The 23,739-nt window shown below is 39.2% G+C and overlaps 1 protein-coding gene across 1 annotated transcript in view; it reads left to right on the forward strand.

Moving 5' to 3' along the window:
- The window catches only part of LOC124776022, a 290,423-nt gene that overhangs the window by 199,814 nt on the left and 66,870 nt on the right, over window positions 1-23,739 (forward strand). Inside the window, exons 17-20 of the mRNA XM_047250863.1 lie at window positions 6,004-6,037; window positions 6,144-7,027; window positions 9,379-9,604; window positions 18,160-18,325. Of these exons, the coding sequence (XP_047106819.1) occupies window positions 6,004-6,037; window positions 6,144-7,027; window positions 9,379-9,604; window positions 18,160-18,325 (1,310 nt within the window). The remainder of the gene's footprint in view (window positions 1-6,003; window positions 6,038-6,143; window positions 7,028-9,378; window positions 9,605-18,159; window positions 18,326-23,739) is intronic.

A 23,739-nucleotide genomic window follows, 5' to 3' on the forward strand; every position in this document is an offset into this window, starting at 1 on the left:
CAGAGCAAAAATTCTTCCTGCTTCAGCATATACTTTTTCAAATGTGCAATGACTGTCAACTATATCTTTTGTACATCTCATTATATCATTTGAATAAACTTTTCACTGTATTGAGTTTTGTACTACAGATACTGCAAATTACAAGCCAAAGTCAGCCTATTAGTTGCAAACCAGGAGCGAGTTCTCTATAGAACATGATTTGACACATTATTCAGCTCGTCACCTTAATGTGCAATAGTTACACTTGTATCATCTGCAGATAAAACAGTTTTTGAGTTTTTTTTATAACATATTTCCAGCTTACGGTCACACGAATTGTGTCAAAAACAGTTTGACCCATTAGAAAAGTAATCTTAAAATGATTTGAATACATTTCTACAGTTTACATCTATACTCTGCAAACCACTGTGATGTGAATCGCAGAGGGCTCATTAGGACTTTTTTTTCTATTCCATTCGCATGGGGATCCCAGGGAGAGTAATTACTTAAATTCTTGTGTATGTGCTGTAATTAGTGTACTCCTGTCTTGAAATTCCCATGGCTGTGATACGTAGAGTGTATATTTTTAGATTCGTCACTTAAAGTTGGTTCCTGAAATTTTCTAAATAGGTTTCCAAGAGAGAGTGTTTACACCTGTCATCAAGCATCTGCCAGTTCAATTCTTTCAGCATCTGCATGACACTCTCCTGTGGGTTGAGGAAGCCGATAACCATTCGTGGTGCCCTTCTTTGTGTCCTTTAATATCCCCTGTAGTCCTTTCTGTATGGGTCCCACACAGTTGAGCAATTTTGTAAGATTCATAATAATTGTATACCCTCCCTAAATTTGAAAAATACATTTTCATTCTTGTGCTATCTGGCAACATGTAAGGTTACTGATAGACAAAAGCTTTCGTGCTGTCAATTGTTTAGGATATATGGTAGTTTCATTTGTAGACTGATTACATTTCCCTACTATTCCACCAATGAAAAACAAGTCTGCTACTTGCTTTACCTACAGCAGACTGTTTGATCGTTCAGTTTCATATGACTACAAAATCGAGGCACCTAGGTATTTGTAAGACTCGACCAATCCCAGCTGTGTATCATTTATTTTATTCTCATAAGAAATTGACTTTTTTTTTTAAAAAAAGAAAAACACCTACACAGTTTTACAGTTCTGAACATATAAAGCAAGTAGCCAATCCTTGCATCACATTGAAAACTTACCAAAAACTAGGTTAAATATTTGTTCAGCTTTTTTTCAAACAATACTTCATTATAGATAACTGCATCATCTACAAAAATTTGGAGGGTTATTATTAATATTGTCCAGAAGGTCATTATTATACAACTTGAACAGAACAGCAAAGATCCCAGCACTTTTACTCTCCATCAAAGCTAGCATAGTGCAGCCCCCCCCCCCTCCCCCCCCCAAAAAAAAAGAACCCTAATGTTGTGTAACATAGATGTGGTACTGAGCAAAATGCTTTTTGGAAATTGACAAAATACTGCATCTGTGTGACTGCCTTGATCAGTGCCTTTCAGGAGGCTGCGTGGGAAAAAGAGCGAGTTGGGTTTTGAATGATGGATGTTTTCAGAATCTATGCTGTTTGGTGTGCAGGAGATAAATCTGTTTGATATACCTAATTATGTTTTAGTTCCGATTATGTTCTAAGATTTTACAACCTACAAATAGCTGTCAAGGATAAAGGACAGTAGTTTTTGTGGATCAATTCTGCCACTGTTCTTGTAAATGGATTTGGTCTGTCCTTTTTCCCACTACAGGGTGCAGTATTTTGTTGCAGGGATCTTCGATAGATTATTGCTAAAAGGAGACGAACTCAGCCATGAATTCATTACAGAATCTGATAGGGATCCATTGGTCGTTGGAGCTGTGTTCAGTTTGAGTAATTTTAGCTATTTCTCAGCACCACTGAAACTAACATCTCTGTTGTTCATGTGTGCTGTGGTGTGAGAATTAAGAATGAGTAGTACCCCCTGGATTTTCATTATCTAAATGAAAACTGTAGAACAGGGATCAGCATTTTTGATTTTGCTTTGCTAGCCTCAATTTCAGTCCCTGCCTTGTCTGTGAGGAACTGAACACTAATTTTTGATGCCATCAACAGCCTTTACCTAAGACTAGAATTTCTTTGGCTTTTGTAAGAAATCTTACAATAATAATCTGCCATAATTGTTGTTGAAGGCTTCGCACATTGCTCTTGATAAGGTTTGTGGTCAGCCGATTTTCTAAACCTGAGTCACAGTTCTTCTATATGCTCCTTGCTAGAGCTAAATGTTTAAGAGTTTGTTATTGAGATAAGACACCTCTAACTCTTTATCTAGTTTGCTGAAAATGTAAATCCTTCTTGTTTTAGTTGCCCTTTATACTTTGCTAATCACTGTCACTACAACTGTCTTGTGATCACTGATACCAGTTTCGATGTGGGTATTTTCAGAGACATCAGATCTGTTTGTTGCTAATAGATCCAGTATATTTCCATCGTGATTGGGCCTCTGAACAGTGTTCTAGGTAGTTCTCAGAGAATGCATTTAGTAGTGTTTCGCAAGACATCTTGTCACGTCCACCACTTGGGGGAAAAAAGAAAGAAAAAAAAAAAAGAAAAAAACAGTAGTTTTTCCCAGTTGATTGATGATCAGAGTCTCCCCTCATTGGTGACTGTATGTTTGGAGATCTTATGTACTGGTGAACTTTTTTTTAAAAAAAAAAGTTTTCAGATACATATGTAGGTGGTCGATAGAAGAGTCCAGTTGTAAGTTCATGCCCACCCCTTCATACAAAGGCTTTCCCAGACAGTTTCACAGCAGTTTATATTTCTGCCCCATTGGATTTGAGTTTCTTGTCTACTGCGACAAATGCACCAACTCCTTATACCATTTCAGCATTTGCTTGAAATTTCCCCAAATATCTCACTGCTATCAATTTAGGATTTTAACACCCTTTCTGTAATTAGTGTAATGGGAGTGCTGTAGTTTTTTTTTTTTAGTAGCACTTCAAATTCTTTTTAACAGCTGAAACATTCACAGCAAAGTGCCAGTCACCAGGATCTTAATAGTCTTGCATGTAGGGAACATTTATTTGGATCTCATACTGACAGTTCTGGGTGCACTATAGTTATTGTTATGACTGGATGGAGAGTTATCTAGTATAAAAATCCTTTGTGTGGACCCCACACACAGTCATTACTTGGGTAGCAGCCTCTTGATGTGTAGTGCACACCTGTTCCAGCTGTGTCTCTGTCACAGCTTGGCAATGGTTATTTGAGTGGTTAGGCAGCCTGTTAGTGGTAATGCTCATACAGATTTCCACACAGTGCTTGCAGGTATGTTGGTAGACATCATGCCTGCTTTCACAGGTGGCTGACTTCGATGAAGTAGGAAGTGCCAGTTACAGGACTGGAGTAGATGGTAGTGGGGGGGATGTATGGATCATGTCTTGCATCTAGGTCTTTTAAAGGTAGACTGTGGCAAAATATTGTCAAATGACCTTTCACAAAACCCAGCGAAATTCTGGTAATATGTGAAGGCTGTTCGTGACACCAAAGTTAGTGTCCAGTCGCTCGCAAATGAGACATGAACTGAAAATTGAGGGTAGCAAAGCTGAAATTCTTAACTCCATTTTAGATATTCCTTTGCAAAAGAAAAACCCAGAAGAACTGCCCAGTGGAATAAGTGTTAGTGCCAGTGGTCTTGAGAAACAGCTGAAATTGTACAATTTTAACAAAGTTTCAGGTCGTGATGGAATTAGATTCTATACTGAATGTGCCACTGAGTTAGCCTCTCTTCTAACTACGATCTGTTGTCTCTCCCTTGAACAAAAACTGTGCCCAGTAGTTGGAAGAAAGCACAGGTTAGACCCATTTGTAAGAAGGGTAGTAGAAGCGATCCACAAAACTACCACCCAGCATTCTTGATGTCGATTTGTTGTAGAATCTTAAAACATATTCTGACTGCAAACATAATGAGGTATCTCAAACATAATGACCTGTTCGATGATAGCCAGGACAGATTCTGAAAACATCGATCGCACAAAACCCAACTCTCACTTTTCTCACATGACATACTGAAAGCTTTAAATCAAGGCAGTCAGGTAGATTCAGTATTTCTCAGTTTCTGAAAAGTATTTGACTCAGTACCACATCTACGCTTATTGCCAAAAGTATTATCGTGTGGGATATCAAGCAAAATTTGTAATTGGTTTGAGGAATTTTTAGTAGGGAGGACGCAGCATGTTACCTCGGATGGAGAGCCATCATCATATGCAGAAGTAACCTTGGGTATGCCCCAAGGAAGTGAGGAAGTGTGTTATTCTGCCCTTGCTGCTCATGTTGTATATTAATGACGGGTGGACAATATTAGTAGTAACCTCAAGCTTTTTGCAGATGATGCATTTATCTATAATGAAGTACTGTCTGAAAGATGCTGCATTAATATTCAGTCAGATCTCGATAAGATTTCAGAGTGGTGCAGAGATTGGCAACATGCTTTAAATATACAGAAATGTAAAATTTTACACTTTACAAAATGAAAAGACGTAGTATCCTATGGTTATAATATCAGCGAGTCACTGTTGGCTGCTACAGATATCTGGTTATAACACTTCTTGGGGATACAAAATGGAATGATCATAGAGGCTCAGTAATCAGTAAAGCAGGTGGGAGACTTCAGTTTGTTGCAAGAGTACTGGGGGAATGCAATCTGTCTACAAAGGAGACTGCTTACAAATCACTGGCATGATTCCATCAGGAATATTTCTCAAGTGTGTGGGACCCATGTCAGATAGGACTAATAGAGAATATTGAATGTATCCAGAGAAGGACAGCATGAATTGTCATAGGTTTGTGTCACTTGTGGGAGAGTGCCACAGAAATGCTGAAGAAACTGAACTGGCAGTCTCTTGAAGATAGACGCAATCTGTCCCAAGAAACCCTACTTACAAAATTTCAAGAACTGACTTTAAATGTTGACTCTTGGAATATTCAACCCCCTATGTATCAGCTACCTAGGGATACTGAAGACAAGAGTAGATTAATTACAACACACACAATTATTCTTCCCGCACTTCATACATAAATAGAATGGTAAGAAACCCTAATAACTGGTACAATGGGGCATACCGTCTATCATGCCCTTCACAGTTGTTTTCTGAGTGTAGATGTAGATTTGTGTTATGGGACACAGGTTTGGGAGCAGGGATGGAATAAGGTTGGATGAAGGTGTTGCATAGGGTGATTGGGTGGGGGTATATCTCTGTGTGAAGGTGGGGAGGATATTTCTCCTTTCAGGACATGGCAAGAAAAATTTTGAAACAATGGTGGAGAACATTATTATGTTCTTGCAGCCCTGGGTGATACTGGTTCGTGAGAGGGTGCTCCTTCATGGCCAGTCAATTGGTATCCAACATTCTGCTAAGATATTTGTCAACTGTCCAAGATAATTTAGTACACTGTGAAGATTTGAGACTAAAACATCTGTCGCAACATCCCAGCAGCCTGTATGGCCCTGCGGTATTGGCTCAGCAAGTAATTAAATAGAGTACAAAAATGTCATCACGTTAGTTGAGTGCTGTTCATTTTCAATTCCAGCTGCAAGATTACTGAAAGTAAATCAGTGAGGTTTGTAGAATGATACACACAACATAGTTCCTATGCTAAAAAATTATAAAATTTCTTATGTAAATGCACCTACTTTCATACTTCACAAGCCACCTTATGGTGTGTGGTGGCTGTTCTTGCAAATTGAGCTAGTTAATCTCATATTAAAGGCATGCAATGACATTTGGAGACTTGTATTGGTTTTTGTAGAATCATTTTTACTAAAGCTTCATGACAACTTTTTTTTTTTTTTCACTTATCTATTGCGAGACTAGATTCATAGAACAGTATGCCTTTTGTGAGTCTGGGGGAGGGGGGGGGGGGGGGGGTGGTTGACATATTTAGTGTTTTAATCACGTTTTAAACCAGCAGTGTGTAATCAGTTATAAGTGAACCATATGCTACAGGCTTTTGTTATATTCTCAGATTTTCACTTGTTCCGTAAGTTGTGATATGTTTTATATTTAATATTATTTGTTTTGTGATAGTGAAGAGTTCGGAACATTTTCTCTACATTCAGGATTTGCTGGTTTCTTTTTTCTTGCAGGAAATGGATGCAGAAGCGAGTTGTGTGTTTAGAAATTACTACAAATGCTTGAGAGAGGACTTGTGTGAAGTAACTATGTTGAAAGTGTTGCTGAACATCTATTACAAAGTGCTACAGTGCAGAAAAAATGAACTCTTTGATGTTGAAGCAAACATATTTTTGGCTGCAAGGACATTATTACATAGAATTTTGAAATTTCGAAAGTTGGATCGCACAATGGGTGTTGCACTTTTATGTATTAATAATGAAAACTCTGTACAGGAACTCACGGATGCTTCAAAAACCTTTGCTCATGACTGTGTAAGACTAGGTGCGTTGGCAGAATTAGCTGTAGCATTTGCTGAAATAATTGAATGCAGTGACATAATGACAAAATTTTATCAGACTCTTATAGGCTGTAAGTGGATAAAGACGTTAGTGAAGTTTAAAATACCATACAAGGAGGCTTCCAAACATTACAGTTCAGGGTCTCAACATATGTTCAGAGCACTAATATCTGTTGACTCATTTTCTACACAGTTGGTTGAAGAATTTTGTAATGACTTCCATTTGGATGTAGAAGATTACCTGACTTTGTATCTGGAAACTCTTATTTTATCTTGGAAACCCCAAGTGGAGGTAACAGTAAATCCAGATGGTAGCAGAGGATTCAGTGTAAAGAATTCAGAAGAACCTATTCTAAAAAAGGGAAAGGAGATAATTGAAAAGATAACCTTAAAAGAGAGAGTGCGGTCATGTTTACAGAAACTGTATTACAAAATCAATTACTATAATTATGAAATGTTTATGTGTGTCAATGTTCTCATGAACCATGATGATTTTCAAAATGAAATGAACGATGAACATCAACTTCTTTGTTTCTTGAAGAGATATCAAAGGTTGAGGTAAGTTCTGCATTATGTAACTAAAGAGATTTATCTGTATATTCGAGGCTTTGCTAAAGTGTGGTGGTGGTGGTGGTGGTGGTGGTGGTGGTGGTGGTGGTGGTGGTGGTTTGAAAGTTTACTTTAACAGCATGCATTGTACTGGTGGTGCTTTGTGCAGAGTTTCTACCTGTTGCAAGATCATTTCATTTGTCAGTATTGTGTGAATTAAGATAATCACTTTTGAAGTAGGTGGCTTACTCCTGGCAAAAGCAATTTGAGGATGAGAAGGGGAGGGAGGATGGAGGGGCGGGGGGTTGAAAATCATATTAAGTCCAAATATACAAGAGGCTGAGGTGAACCCAAAAATACTGCCATAAACTAGTTAATATGCCGAATAAGAGAGGTGAAAAGTAAGTTAAATCTCTCCAGTAAGGTGGGGTGTCCTACTGCAGTGGATCCTACATAGAGGAACTGAAACTCTTGACGCAAGAAAGATACCTGTGCTTGTATCTCTAGGAACCAATTTGTAAACTTGACCCCCATAAGAATAAGCCTGAAGTAGATAAAGCCAATGAAGATGTTTATTTTGTAATAATACATACTACTTCTCTGCTGTCGCCCTGATACACATCTCCAAGTACTAACTGTTGAAATTCATGTGCCAGAAATAATATAAGTATATTCCCTTTACTTATCAACACAAGACATATGACACACTCAATACAGTCCACCTGACCATTTCTCCTGTTGATGAGTGTTAACAAACATAACATACTTTAGGGTCCATTCTCTCCCTGCCTCAGGGTTAGAGTTGTAGAGTGTCTCGTATTTCAGGAGCTGTGTATTCTGATCACTGGCAGCCATATGCATTTCAGAATAGCTAGACTCATCCTCTGCCATAGCACTCACATTCTGCTCTCCACCACTTCCCCCAAGGTCCCTTCTGTCACCCTGAGTAGTCACCAAAGGAAAACCATAGAAATAGATTATCAGCAGAGCAGAATAGATACTGTGCACCCAACTGGGTGTTCTTCAACATCAAGACGGTGTCCAGTACTGGGTGGATCACACTACACCTCATCACATTGCAAGTGTGACCCACCACGCTTCTGATTTACCTAAATTCACCTTTAGGGCTTCCTGGCCTTTGGAGTGACAGGTGCTTCTCTTCAGACCTGGACCTGCCTGCCCTGTGGCTCTGTGACATCACACAGGCAACTGTCACACCTAACAAAGAACTTAAGTGACTAACTTAAAATGCAACATTTATGATTGTTTTTTAACTGCCCATTCTCCATGTGACAGCTGGATTCAGAACTCTCTGAGGCTCACAGTGTGCCTGCTGTGACCAAACCCAGTACAGTTTGCTACAACTCGTGCAAGAAAGCAGCAAACAGCCTAATAAAATTTCTTAATGCAAAATTGCAGAAAGAACAGTTTCTCAACTTGAAGGACAGGAGTGATTTTGCATTGAGAGATTTTGTCCCTTATAGTGTCTCCTTGTATACCCAGCCCAGAACTGCAATAAAGATACTTTACAAATAAATAATTTGTGTACAGTAAGAGTTTCCTTCTCATAAACTGTAGCTGCACATAGAAACCAGCCTGGAAAAGTGAAGTTTAAGGGCGTGTCATCTACCAGTAGCCACATTTTCCTTTATTTTCAGTTATCCTATAACTGGCAGAGATAATTGTTTCACAAATTAAAAGTGCACTAATGTTTTAATTAATACATTCATATTAATACTGGTGATACCGTTAATCTGCTCCCATATGACCGATTTTACAAATAGATAGCACTACAGTAATGATGATGAAAATGGAGATGTCTCTTTGTAAGAAGAAAGACAGGCAAAAGAAAAGAAGGAAAAAAATACAGCATCCAATTAAAAAATTTTAATTGACAACTCCTTTATGCAAGTTCAGATTCTGATTTCATAAATTAGTGTCACAGTCATGAATGTGTGACTAATGCAGATTAAAAGAAGGGTCCATTTGTAGAACTGTCAAAGGCAGAAAAATATTGTTACAGCCTCAGAATAGACTTAAGAGTTATGGTCAGCCCGAAGAATTTATGTGAAAGAGAATATTAACTTAGTAACAGCATTACTAAACATCAGTGTTTCTGTCACATCGTTCCATATAATGGCTCAGTTAATTGCAGAATATTTTTGTAGTATACCTTCTGCATATGATGATGATATATTATAATTATTATTATAATTATACATTATATTGTTACTACTATTATTATTATAGTTTACCGCATAATTATTTTAAGCACATTTTCGCAGTGTATCAGAGACAGAAACATGTCAGTCATAATTTTTGTTAATTGAAATATGCTTTTTTTTTTTCTCTCTCTCCAGACAACCTAATCAGCAAGAGAAAGATGATTGGTTTGATAAATATCCAGATGCATGTGAATTGCCAACAATAGCAGAGTTTAGATTGCCTTTTCGTCCTCTTCTAGAAAACCCACTGAGAATAGTAAAGACAGAATTAAATTTGAAAACATACAAGACATGGTTTAATGTTGCTAGAACACTTCGGCTTGATCTTGAAACAATTTGCACATTAGCTGCAAAAAATTCGGTATGTATTTTTATTTTTTGGTCATTGTATTTTTAAGAGCTATGAGCACTCCGTCATCTTTGCTGTTACAAAAAAACAACTATTCTGCTGAGCAAGTTCTCAGAGTTCTTAAGGTTTAGAGCCCATGTTTACTAAAAAGATTTTCTTTTATTTTGTCCACACTATCTTCTCCAAAAATATGGAACGCAAAGATCTTGCAGTAAAGAGATTTATTTCACAGCATCCAAGGTGTGCTTGTAGCGCTTAAGGTATGCATTTTAGAACTCGTGTTTACTAGACTTTTTCGCTTCGAATTCCCTGAATGTGGACCATTCCTCTTGGGAGACCCTGTATATGTTACTTCCAATACAGATTCACAACAAATTTTTTGTAACTGCTAAATAGATTTGACTCCATGTGAAGGTTCTCTTCGGGCATGTGTACCTGCTATCTAGATTGAGAGGTGAAAATGCTAAAGGCCATTGAGATAATGAAGATAACTGTAGTTGGTGCACTCACATCTATTGCAATCATGCATGTACTTCTGCATGTGACTTACACATAAACTTAACTTATGACATCAGAGCTGTAAAATACAAATTATTAAATCTGGCTTATGAAAATATAAATAATATTTGTTACAGATGTTATAGCCATGATTACTTTAAACTCCAATTTGCCATCTCTGTTCAAGGGAAGGGTTAGAGATCAGACATTTCCCTCTAGATTTTATAGTACAAGAGAGGCCTGGGTTATTACTAATATTAACACTCTTCCCAGTATGACAAGGCAGATAAAAATACTATTATTATGAAATTCCGTGACAGATAAGAGAAACTTTCAAAGACCTGAGCAAAAAAATGGATAAATGAAATTTATTATTGGAATCAAAAGATGTAAATTATGTATTCATGTAATTATACCACCTATTAATATGAAGCTACTGAAGCAACCCCCGGTGTCATTGTTCAAAAATAATTTACCGACCAACCTAATATGATTCTTTCATAAAAGATATATGTAAGGAATGAAAAGAAATGATCGCCAACTTGATCTCAGAGTGATTCTGCTTAGTGACATTGATAAGATATTGGGAGAACATGTACTCTCGTTCTTCCCTCGAACAATTAGTCACCAATCCTTTCTTCCTGGCCTCTGAAAATAAAAATACACTTTAGGTGGTAATGAAGTTCATGGGGCAGCACTAACCATTTGCCTCCTATTGTGTTTCTTTTCCCTGGCCGAATCAGTAGACAACTATTGATTGTGCCTCCTCTGAGATTCTCAAAAATCTCTGGTTTGTTATAATTAACCAGGCCCCATTTCCTTAATTTCCTACCTGTGTGCAGTTCCTTCAGTCTTTATCTGCAGTTCATAACCAATAAATTATTCTCAGTATACCTCTGCTGCTGGATATGTTTTTGAGCTTGAGGCTGATTTTGAAAAATGTCTTATTATATATCTGAAACTGTATGTAGTCTCCATGTCTCGACTGTGTATACAACCTTCTTTCATGATTCTTGAAAAAAACCAAGTGTTTGCAATGGTTAAATGATGCTCTGTGCAAAATACTACATGGTCATTTTCACTTTCATTCCTTTCCCCGAGTTAATGTTCTCCTATTCCTTTTTTCTTTAATGTGGTGAATAATTTATTTCTCCTCTGTCAATTCAGACAAATGATATGAAGGTTCCTTTGAAATGGAACCTACAGATTTATCCAACCTTTTACTCTGTCGCTAGCATCGGAGCACAAGTTACAGTACATCAAACTATAATCAAGTTTGTATGTTTCCCATCAGCCCAGCTTCTGACAGTCAGCTGTGTGGTATTGTCCCTAAAATCAGGTCTAATTGCAACCTGTCTTCTCATCAGCTCTTCCTTAACTCATGCACCCATCTACATTTCGTGATAATAAAGTGAAGCAGCCAGAAGACATTATTGGATGTCGTTTAACTTTGTACAGACTTGAGGCCCATAAGTAAATGATTTACAGTTTTTTTAGTGTTGTTCATGTTTAATGTTGTTATCAGGCCAGATAGGGTACATGAGGGGCATGGACTATGTCAGATGTTGAGTGATCACTGAGAAGGATGCAAAGATGCTTCATACTTGTGTGGGACAGCATTATCAGCACCTGACAAAGTTAGAAAAAGGCATCATTATGGGTCTCCATACCTACACATGCTGTACAACTAGTAATGGACTCCCTGCAACATAAGTCATTCCTCACCATTAGTCTGAGACTAACAGCAGCTGGACTAGGGAATTAGCATCTTATGTGCAGGTTACTGTTAACATCATAACAGAGATGCTGTGTTTGGACGGGTGCCATGCAAGGAAGAATAGACTGCTGCTTAATGGTTCCACAGTTTTCAGCGATGGATCACAGTTCTGCACTACTCTGGTCCATCATCATTGGTGCATGTGGTAATGACCTGAGGAGAGGTTCTGTTCTTCCAGTTTTTTGGGAGAGGCACACCATGTATTACTCCTTGCATCGTGATGTGGGAACCCATTGGGAATGACTTTGGGGCATGACTGTTTCACGCTGAAAAATTCAAGTTTCCCCGACATTAGCAGCACAGTGTAATTGATGAAGTGAAGTGTTTTGGTGATAGTTTACGCATTTCGTGATCTGTAGACCCTTTTTAAGGGTTTAATTGTCAGTGCAATGTGACTGCTGTATGTTTTTTGATCTGTACAAAATACTTAGCTGCTGATAGGATATCCCTGACATACCACTGTGCCATCAGAGTACACTCTGTGTCCACCTGTGTCCTGGGTCCTGCGTGTGTGTCAGTCAGCCAGCAGAAACCAGCTGAGGCAAAAGCAGCAAAAGGGAAATAACAGATTTTGTGACTTTTAATGAGTTCCTAACCAGGAACCAATTATATAATTTCATCTGTGTGCTTTGATGGTTTAGTTTCTTAAGTTTCTTTGGTTAATTTAATATCTAATAGAGACACGTCTCATGTTTCTGTTTGCATCAGAAAGTAAACCGATTTTGTGACATATTACAGGTTCTAAATCAGGAGTGAATAATTTAGTCTCACCTGAGTGCTTTGGTAGTTCAGATTTTGACTCTCTGCACATTAATGTAATTTATTATAGACAGTTCTTGCATTTTTCTCAGGGTCTACAATAGAGTACTGCAGTATGTGTCAATAGTCCGTTTGTCTGAGTAGTGTAGTTTTCCACAGTTTTAGTATGGATAGGGAGTGTGATTATTGTGTGTGGATGCAAGCTGAGTTGGTGACACTTCACTCTCAGCTCCAGCCTATGATGGCTTCGGTTACACAGCTTGAAGCTGCAGTGGATGGGTAGGTACCACTGTTGTGGATCAGCCGTGGAGATCCAACAGACGTCCAGCATGTCTGAGTCCTCGCACTGAGGTCGATCCGTCACCTGTGGTCGAGTGGGAGGTCACATCGAGGCATGGCAGGAGGCAAAAGAATTCCCAGGGGGCCACTCATAATGCCTCCCTGCTGAGTCTGACTAATAGGTTCCAGGTGGTGTCCGTGCCTGACACTGTCTCACAGCCAGATGCAGTCTTCTGTCCTGTTTCAGAGGATACCTCTCAGTCTGCAAGATCCAGACAATGGTAGAGGGTGGGATTATTGGTTGTTGGGAGCTCCAATGTTAGGTGCATTTGGAGCCCCTTATAGACATGGCTGCCAAGAAGGGGAAGAAAGCCAATGTGCACTCAATGTGCATACCAGGTGGAGTCATTCCAGACATGGAAAGGGTCCTTCCAGATGGGATGAAGAGCACAGGGTGCAGCCAACTGCAGGTGGTGGCTCACATCTGCACCAGTGATGTGTGTTGCTTTGGAGCAGAAGAGATTCTCTCTGGTTTTGAGTGGCTGCTATTCTTGCTTGCAAGATGAAAGCAGAGCTCATCATTTGCAGCATAGTTGACAGGAACAATTGCAGACCTCTGGTACAGAGCTGAGTGGAGGGTCTGAATCAGAGGCTCAGATAGTTCTGCGACCATATAGGCTGCAGATTCCTCGACGTGCACCATAGGGTGGTTGGGTTTCGGGTTCCGTTGCATAGGTGAGGAGTTCACTACGCGAAGGCGGTGGCTACACAAGTAGCAGGGGCTGTGTGGCGTGGACTGGGTGGTCTTTTAGGTTAGAGGGTCTCGGGGAAAATGCCAAAGGGCTTCAGTCTCAAGGGGTGAAGGCCATCGGTATGACAGTTGTAAATTGTCGTAGCTGTGTTGGAAAAGTATCAGAGCTCCAAGCACTGATAGAAGGCACTGATGCTCAATTGTTATAGGCACCGAAAGCTGGCTAAAGCTGGAGATAAGTTAAGCCAACATTTTTGTGAAGAATTTAATGGTGTCCCGAGAGGATAGGCCAAACACTGGTGGTGGTGTGCTTGTTGTTGTTGGAAGTAGTTCATCTTGTCGAGAAATTGAAGTAGATAGTTCCTGTAAGTTAGTATGGGCAGAGGTCATTCTTGCAACTGGAATAAAATAATAATTGGATCCTTTCACCAACCTCCCAATTCAGATGATAAAATTTCTAAAAGGTTCAAAGAAAACTTGAGTTTGATTTCAAACCCATACCCAACTTGTACATTTATAGTTGGTGGTGACTTTAATTTACCCTTGATATGTTGGTGAAAATACATGTTTAAACCCAGAGTTATGCATCATCCAAAAATGTGCTAAATGCATTCTCTGAAAAATTATTTCGAGCAGTTGGTTCATGAGGCCACGCGTTGCATAAAAGGTTGTGAATTCACACTTGACTTCTTAGCAAGAAATAATCCTGAGCTAATAACGAAGATCAAAATGGATACAGGGATTAGTGAACACAGGCTTTTCATAGTGAGATTGAATATTGTAACCCTCAAATCCTCCAAAAATAAAAGAAGAATATACCTGTTCAGAAAAGCAGATAAAAATTCACTTGACGCCTTCTGGAGAGGCAATCTCCTCGCGTTCAGAATGTAAGTGTAGACCAGATGTGGCTTGAATTCAGAGAAATAGTATTGGGAGCAGTTGAGATATTTATACCAGATAAATTAACAAACAATGAAGCTGATCCTCCTTGGTACACAAAATGTGTCAGAACACTGTTGCAGAAACAGCGAAAAAAACTTGCCAAATTTAAATGGACGCAAAATCTTAAAGATTGACGCTCTTGGCTTAAAATTTAGCGCGGACTTGAATGGGAGGTGCTTATAATACTTTCCACAACAAAACTATTTCTCAAAACCTGGCTCAAAATCCAGAGAGATTCTGGTCATGTGTGAAGCATGCTAGCGGCAAGACACAATTAGTGCCTTCTCTGCACGATAGCAAAGAAATACTACCGACGACAGTGCTGCCAGAGCAGAGTTACTAAACACAGCCTTCTGAAATTCCATCACCAAAGATGACAAAGTAAATATTCTAGAATTCGAATCAAGAACAGCTGCCAACGTGAGTAACATAGAAGTAGATCTCCTCGGAGTAATGAAGCCACTTAAATCACTCCAGAAAAGCAAGTCTTCTGCTCCAGACTGTATACCAGTTAGGTTCCTTTCAGAGTATGCTGACACAATAGCTCCATACTTCACAATTACATACAACCATTCACTCGATGAAAGATCCATACCCAAAGACTGAAATGTTGCACAGGTCACACCAACATTCAAGAAAGGCAGTCGAACTAATCCACTAAATTACAGGCCCATATCATTGACATCAATATGCAGCAGGATTTTGGAACATACATTGTGTTAGAGCATTATGAATTACCTCGAAGAAAACGGTGTATTGACACATAATTAACACGGACTTAGAAAACATTGTTCTTGTGAAACACAACTAGCTCTTTACTCACACAGAGTGGTGAGTGCTATTGACAAGGGATTTCAGATTGATTCCGTATTTATAGATCTCCAGAAGTCTTTTGAGACTGTCCTACACAAGCGGCTTGTAACGAATTTGCATGCTTATGGAATATCGTCTCAGTTATGTGACTGGATTCGTGACTTCCTGTCGGAGATGTCACAGTTTGTAGTAATTGACAGAAAGTCATCGAGTAAAACAGAAGTGATTTCTGGCATTCCTCAAGGTAGTGTTACAAGCCCTTTGCTGTTCTTTGTCTATATAAACGATTTGGGAGACTATCCGAGCAGCTGTCTTTAAGTTGTTTGCAGATGATACTGTTGTTTATTGACTAGTAAAGTAATCAGAAGATCAAAACTAATTGCAAAACAATTTAGAAAAGGTAGCTGTGTGGTGCAAAAATTGGCAATTGATCCTAAACAATGAAAAGTGTGAGGTCATCCACATGAGTGCTAAAAGTAATCCATTAAACTTTGTATACATGATAAATTGGTCAAATCTAAAGACCATAAATTCAACTAAATACCTAGGAATTAAAATTATGAACAACTTAAATTGGAAGGAACACACAGAAAATGTTGTGAGGAAGACTAATCAAAGACTGCATTTTATTAGCAGGACACTTAGAAAACGTAATTTTATACATTATCACTGTCAATTAGAACAGTAGTCACTATTTTTTCAATTAGAAGACTTCAATTTTACATGGCCCAGGTCATATCATGCACTCCCTGAATCAGGATTCTCCAAGAGTGCTGTAAAGCTGTCTCTCTCTCTCTCTCTCTCTCTCTCTCTCTCTCTCTCTCTCTCTCTCTCTCTCCCTCCCTCCTGGGATTTGCAGTTCAGTGCGTGGACTCCAGGGTGAGGGAGAAATGGGCAGGAAGTGGGAGGTGGTGTTGGGAGCTGTGGTTAGTGGATCCTTAGGAGGCAGCAGGTGTGGTAGCTGGGAATCGGACACAGGGCACTGGATTAGTGAGTTAGTGAAGTGGAAGACAATGATGATGTGGAGACAGAGATTGGGAGGGGATGACTGGACAGAGAAAGGGGAGACATTTGGGTGGAGGGTGTGGGTGCAATGGGTTAATGGAGATCAAATCCACTCTCACTCCCAACCCCCTTACCACAGGGTTCGTATCCCAGCAGAAGGCCCATGTGAAAGAACTGCTTCATTCACAAACCCAGCACATCCTGTTGTAGTCTTGCCACAAGCATATCCTATTGCATCAGATGCAAGCACCCCTGTGAAAACAGCCATGTCATATACCAGCCCTATTGCGGTATTTGCATGTTGCATGACATTTTGTGTGTGCACAACCGCTAACTAGTTATCCACCAGAATGAACAGCCACCATCAATTTGTGGCCAAGAATATTTTACCACCCATCTCCAAAACACACTTAGCACAACATGCTGGAGCCCAGTGTCTGTTTCTCAACCCACACTATCTACATTGTTCCTTCTAGTAGTAGCTTCTCCGAATTACACAGATGGGAATTATCCTTGCAAAACAGCCATTGTTCGTGTAACCCTCCTAGCCTCAGTCTCTCCTAACACACTGCACCCACACATTTCGCCCAACAGTGTCCCATTCCTCTACCCTGTGACCCTCTCCCAATCCACACGTCCACTTCATCATTGTGTGCCCCATGTACTCACCAGCTTCATTGTTTGTGTGTCACATTCCTAACCTGTGCATCTGCTGCTCCACCTCACGAATTCCTATCCCACCCACCGGTAGCACCCCCACAAGCTACCAGCTACTCTTCGCCAACCCCTCCAATACTCTTTGCCTTTATCTCTACCCATGTCAACCGACACAAAACCTCTACCAGTCCATCTGCCAAACTGCAGTCCCAGCATTGTAGGCTCAGTTGGTACAGCTGTGTATGTGCTTGTGTGGGGGGTGGGGTCTCTAGCTTGTTATAGGATTCATCTCAAAGCTTGCAAGTTTTCATTCTATTCTTTTTTTTTTTTTTTTTTTTTTTTTTTTTTTTTTTTTTTTTTTTTTTTTTTTTGCCTGTTGATGACTCAATGCTTACACAATTTGGTAATTGGTTCTCTAGTTATTTGTTTAATACCACAAAGGTAAACAGTTGTTAAATTATGTTGTTAATTTAGTGTTGTCAGGTAATGTGAACTTGAAGATGAAAAAGGATTATATAGAAATAGTGAACATAATTGCATTTGAAAATGAAAGCTCCAGAACTAGCAGCAATAACATAATATGTTTAATATTTTACACGATGGGCCTGTTAAGGCTTAATTGCCATTATCAAGTGACATCTAGTTGGAAGTGATGATCGTATTGCAGATACAGTAAAATTTGTTGCCTAGTCATGGTAAGTATATCTGTTTTCTAGTTTTTGACAGATATTTTGACAGTTTTATGTTTTGTAAACATACAGTACTCTAATGAGCAACTATCAAAATATCTTTCAACATATTTTTACGTTTTGTAACTCCAAAAAAAAAACATTATTCTTACCACAACTTGATAGAAAAAAATTTACTGTAGATGCAGTATGGTCATCAGTTCCAACTGGGCGTCACCTAATAATGGAAATTAAGCTGAAACTGGTCTGTTGTGTAAAATATTTAATATATTACCTTACTGCAGCTCATTTTGGAGATTTCATTTTCATTATGTCTTGTAATGATATATACTCTGCTGCAGGTCCAATGGAACGTAAAATAATTGCATTTGTTTTGCCTTTTCCTTTTTTTCCCTAGATAACAGAAGAATTTTCTACTAAATTGGAGGCAAGTGATAACAGTTGGTGTCTTACAGTACACCACGCAGATTTTCTTAAGGAACTTGTAGCATGTCTAAAATATTGTCAAGACTTAGAGAAAGCCTCTGCTGTATTGTATTATGCTACTAATCATATGCCAGCAGGTAATTATGAGTATTTAATGAGTGTGGTTTCAGTTATCTGAGACTACAGACGTGTGTGCAGTTTGCGTTTGCGTGTGTGTGTGTGTGTGTGTGTGTGTGTGTGTGTGTGTGTGTGTGTGTGTGTGTGTGTGTGTGTTTGTGTGTGTGTGGGTGGTGTTGACAAAGGCCTTAATGGCTGAAAGCTATAATTGTGTGAATCTTTTCGTTGTGCCTATTGCGACTCAGCATCTCCGTTATATGGTGAGTAGCAACTTTCCTTCTCTAATATTGAGTATTTAATAATTTTGTTAGTCAAAATGTTTTACACTCTGTATTTCTGCAAATACAGGAGATCATATATTTTTAAAGTAACTTTCATTACTATAAAATATGCCACATAGGCAACTGACAGAAGCCCACCTCTTAAAAGTGTGCATGTCTGGTCACAACAGTTTCTATGCATTGCTCCACTAAGCAATAAAATAACTGAACTGAAAGTAAATATAATTTACTGTACACTGGGCCTAAGTTATTAAATGTGGAGTAATCTGATTTGCCATTACTTACATACAGTTACTTTTGCAATTATTCGAAGATTTGACTTGATATTGTGATAACTTGGTGTGATATGTAAACAGCAGATGTGTCAACAAAATTATGTCCCACAAAATAAAATACAGCTACATTTATAAAACAATGCAATCAGAAATTTAGGCAGCTAATAGTTTGCTAAAAAATTTGCCAAAGAAAACCCATCTCTGTAGCTGTGGTTGCTTATGTACATTTTTATGATGGCATCAGACTTGCATTCAGACATTTCAAAACTTGGTGCTGTGGAAATTTTCATTTGGTTGGTAAGATGAGGTGAAATGATGGCATGCATTTCATGATAACAGATTTAGTGTCTAATGCCTGAATGAAATTTCAAACCTCTCTGCAGTGTTGCCAGAATTGAGAGTGTGATGCTGTGTTTGTAGGATGGGGATGTTACGATCAGTGTCCCCTTTCTGCCCTTAAAGAGGAGTAGATTTTGTGGTGCCAACAGGTTGCTCGCTCATCTCGCTACCACCACCTCTACATTTCAAATATGGAGTTATCACAGTGACTTAGTCAACAGATAAGCTTGAGAGACAATTCATGTTTTACGAAGGAAAGATGCTTCTGGATGAGAGGGAAGAAAGCCTTTTTGATTTGGCGATCGAACCTACCCCTGTAGGTCTGTCAGCAAACAATGTCATACAATTTTGCTAAGGAGTACTCTACAGCCTTCATGAAGTTTTTAAAAATGAATTTAAAATTTAAAAATGCTGTTCAGTTTAGCTTTTTTTGTAATAAAAAGGACTATGCTGCAATCATCTTGTGGCATTGCAGTTCTTCTTATGTCTGTGCTTGCTATGAAAATAGGACAAGGAATTCTGCTTTACGCAATACATCTTTCAGTTGGTTATTTTTTCTTACTGTAAAACTGTTGTCACATATTAACATTTTGAGGAACTTTTGGTACAAAATATTTACGATTGTGAATGAATAGTAGTTGTAAAATATTATACGTCATTTGTTTACAATTCACAGTTGAGATGTGTATTAATGAACTGATGCACTGTCTGTTGTTTATTAGATTGTATCTAAATTTCTACCTATAGCTTAATTGGCAAAAGAATGGTTGTATGCATTAGTTTATATACCTTACATGAAGCTATTGGGTATTTATGTTGGTAGCTATATTGCTACACAACCTACAACTTGTCATCTGCAAACAGCAAAACATAATTTTTATTTTTCTGTTTATTATGTATTTATAAACTGAAATACCATGTTTTTTGTGTGTAACTTATGGCTTTGATGTTGTAGTGTTTTCTCATATGTTTTGGCGAGGTGAATACACTGATTTCGGTGACTTATGGTCGTTTGACAATGCACTTTCTACGAATTTTCAAACATGGATACAGTTTTTGCTGTCATTACATGTTGTTGTAGCTGTGTTGTATTCATTTGTTTTACGGCGTGTTTGTTTGGGTGAGGTGTGCAAATTTGAAGTTTATTTGGTGTTTGTAGTGGTTTTTTTTTTTTTTTTTTTTTTTTTTTGTGGGGGGGGGGGGGGGGGGATGGGTAGTCTTCTCCCCCTTCCTCCCATGAGTAGTTTCAGTGTGGGTGTTATTTGTATAGTTCTTCAGTTGTGACGAAGAGGGTTTTATTGCACAATGATGTGTATTTATTTAATACTTTCTTTCCTCGGGCTGTTGATTTTTGGATGTGATAGTTTTCTTCTGTAGCTAATTTTTGGTATAAGCTACTACTAGTTTTAAAGGTCTGTGAGTCAGTTTCAAATTTTTGTTGGGTGGTGATTGTGTGCTATCAGGTGATCTGCGAATGTTGAGTGTGAGCTATTGCATTTCTGTGCTCTGATATGTTCTGTATTCCTGGTTCTGAAATTCCTGCACAAATGACCCACATATACAGATTGACTGCAGTTGCAAGTAAGTTGGTATGTACTGGGCTGGCTGTATTTGTCAGTGTTTGTGGTATTTCTTCCAAGTCTGCTTTGTATTGCATTGAAGGTTCTGTATGCTATGTTGAGCCCTTGTTTCTTTAGTATATTACCCACCCTGTGTGTGACTTTGCTGTTGTAAGTCATTATGTGCCATTTGTTGCTTACTGTCTACTGATTTGTTGTGTGTTGTGTTTTGTTTGTTTGTGTGTATGTTTGATGATAATGTGTTGTTTGTTTTTGGATTTTGTGGTTTATTTTATCTACTCTTCTTGTATCATATCCATTCTCCTGTGCAATTTGCTTTATTGTGTTCAGTTCTTGCGTGTAATCATGTTTGTTCGTGGGTGTTTTGTTCAGTCTATGTAGTAAATATCTGAAGCTGGCTTCTTTGTGAGTTATGGGGTGATTGGATTGGTTATGAGTAATGGTCCTGGTGATTATGGATTTCCTGTATATTGTGAATCCGTTTGTTGTTTCTATTGTGTATGGTGTGATCTAAGAAATTATGTTCTCCATCTGTTTGTGTTTGAGTGGTGAATTGTATTTGTGGGTGGATGGAGTTTTATGTTGTCATGAAGTTCTTTTATGCAAGGCTGTGGTTCATCCATAGCAAATTATATCACCTACATATCTGTACCAATATATTATTTTGTACTATTTTGATATTACTGTTTTGTCAAAGATTTGTTTTCTGTCTGATTGAGGAAAAGCCAGCTAGGAGTCAACTGATTGGTGATCCCATGGACAGTCCATCTGGTTGAGAGTAAAATTTTTTGTTGAATGTGAAGTAGTTTTGCTCTGTGATGAGCCTGAATATGGCTGATATTTCTTGTATATTTGCTGTGGGTATGTTTCCTTGCAGTTGGAGGTTTCTTTCTATGATGATGATGATGATTTCTTCTGTTGGGATGTGTGTGTACATGGAAATTATGTTAAATGAAAGTAGTGTTGCTATGTTTGGTATGTTTTCATTTCTTATTTTTTCTATTATGTCACTGGAGTTCTTTAGATTTCTGTTTTCAGTGTATTTTTATATTGTCTGTAGGTGTGTGTGTGTGTGTGTGTGTGTGTGTGTGTGTGTGTGTGTGTGTGTGTGTGTGTGTAGTATATTGGTGCTTTGGTAAAGTTTATCAATGGACGTATAGGTATGTTTTTGCTGTGTCGTAAATGTACGAGCTGAGGAAGAGCATCCAATGCTGGAGTTATTGTGCAGTCTGCTCCAGAAGCTAAGAGTGGGGCCAAAGAGAGCCATTAGTGGCATGTGGTCAGTGATGAGGGTAAACTTGGTCCCGCCAATCTGTTGCTCACTACCACCATTATTCCTATGTGCCAGTATTGCACCTGTGCCACAGTGAATCTGTGGTGAAAACCAGGGGCTTGATGGAGTTAAGGGTGTAAGACAGGGTGCCAAGAGCAACATAAGCTTCAGCTGCTTGAAAGCATGCTTACAGGCAACTGTCCACCTGTCCTGGACATCTTTCCCAACCGGTTAAGCAGATACGTGATGTGGGTTACTTGTGGAAGGGACTTAAAATAATAAATCACCCCTCTCAAAAAGAACCTGCAGCTCCTATAAGTTTTGGTGGTGGGATAGAGTATTGGTGGGGTAGGTTTCCACTTCTGCCTGGGCATTGATTGTTGATTTAGCTCTGGCACATAGTTGGAGATAGCCACTGGGTTTCTTGACCATTACCAATACCCAAGCATTAGTTTGTACATGGTCACTTAATGTTCACTTACACCAGCTTCGTGGAGGTGATAAAATTTTTGCTTAATGGCTGCCTGTAAAGAGTCACAAAGAGGCTGTGCTGGGCAGAAATGAGGCACAGGATCTGAATGTGAGGTGGTGTGGGCCTGGAAATCATCGGCACACTCCAGGCCAGTTGCAAATAGTGGGAACTGTTTCTGAGATGACCCGAACCTTACCAGTGATGAAGAATCCAAACAGCAAGAAGACATCAAGACCATAAATGTTGCTTACCAAGTAACTGAGAACAACAAACAAAATTACCAGCTGTGCGATTTGTTTACATGTTGTTTTGACTGTGAATTGACTCCGGAGAGGAATTGAACTGTCATCATAGGCAATCAATGTACAGGAGGGCGGGACCAAGTCAGGGGCATGCTTTTGGAGGTTAATCAAAGAAAGGTTAGCTCCTGTGTCCACATGGAAGCAGATGGCCTGGTTCACAATCATGAGGTCGATAAACAGCTTAGTGGTGGGAGGACTGCCAAGTGAAACAACTGCCTGACGTTCATACACTATCTCGTGGAGCATGTGGGGGATGGCTTTTGACTGTCCCAATGGTCCCTGACAGACAGACAGACAGACGGTAAAGATATGGTCATCTTTCCCACAATGAGTGCAGTGCACCCAGTGATCTGGACAGTCTGCACACAGATGTGCTGTGAAGCAACCGGGATGTGATGGAAGACCCCACTGCTTATGTCAATGGGGCTTGACAGGCTGTTAAGGGCATGGAGACGTCAAAAATGAGTGAATCATGATGCCTGTGTTAACAAAAAGACTTGCAAGAATTCTGCCCCTGAGACGGTGGCTGGACTGCTGCTGCCTGGGGTCGAGCCATGAGGTGTCTTTAACTTTTCCCGGCGAATAGTGTGTTCAAATAACTTACGGGTTTGCTGCCGTGTGACGTCGTTGGACACCGCTGATATTTCAACAGGAGCACACCCTGCCATTCTCAAGGCACAAATGCATTTGTGCCTTGAGAATGGCAGGGTGTGCTCCTGTCGAAATATCAGCGGTGTCCGACGACGTCACCCGGCAGCAAACCCGTAAGTTATTTGAACATGAGGTGTCTGTTTGCTGCTTATGCAATCTCATAAGAGTGCAGGATTTCCAAAATAATGTCTAAGGAAGGGTTGTCCAGTTCGAAGGCTGTAGTACGAACTTTCAGCTCTGGAGCCAGATGGACCAGGACAT

The sequence above is a fragment of the Schistocerca piceifrons genome, chromosome 2 (assembly GCF_021461385.2).
Source record: "Schistocerca piceifrons isolate TAMUIC-IGC-003096 chromosome 2, iqSchPice1.1, whole genome shotgun sequence".
Taxonomy (NCBI): domain Eukaryota; kingdom Metazoa; phylum Arthropoda; class Insecta; order Orthoptera; family Acrididae; genus Schistocerca; species Schistocerca piceifrons.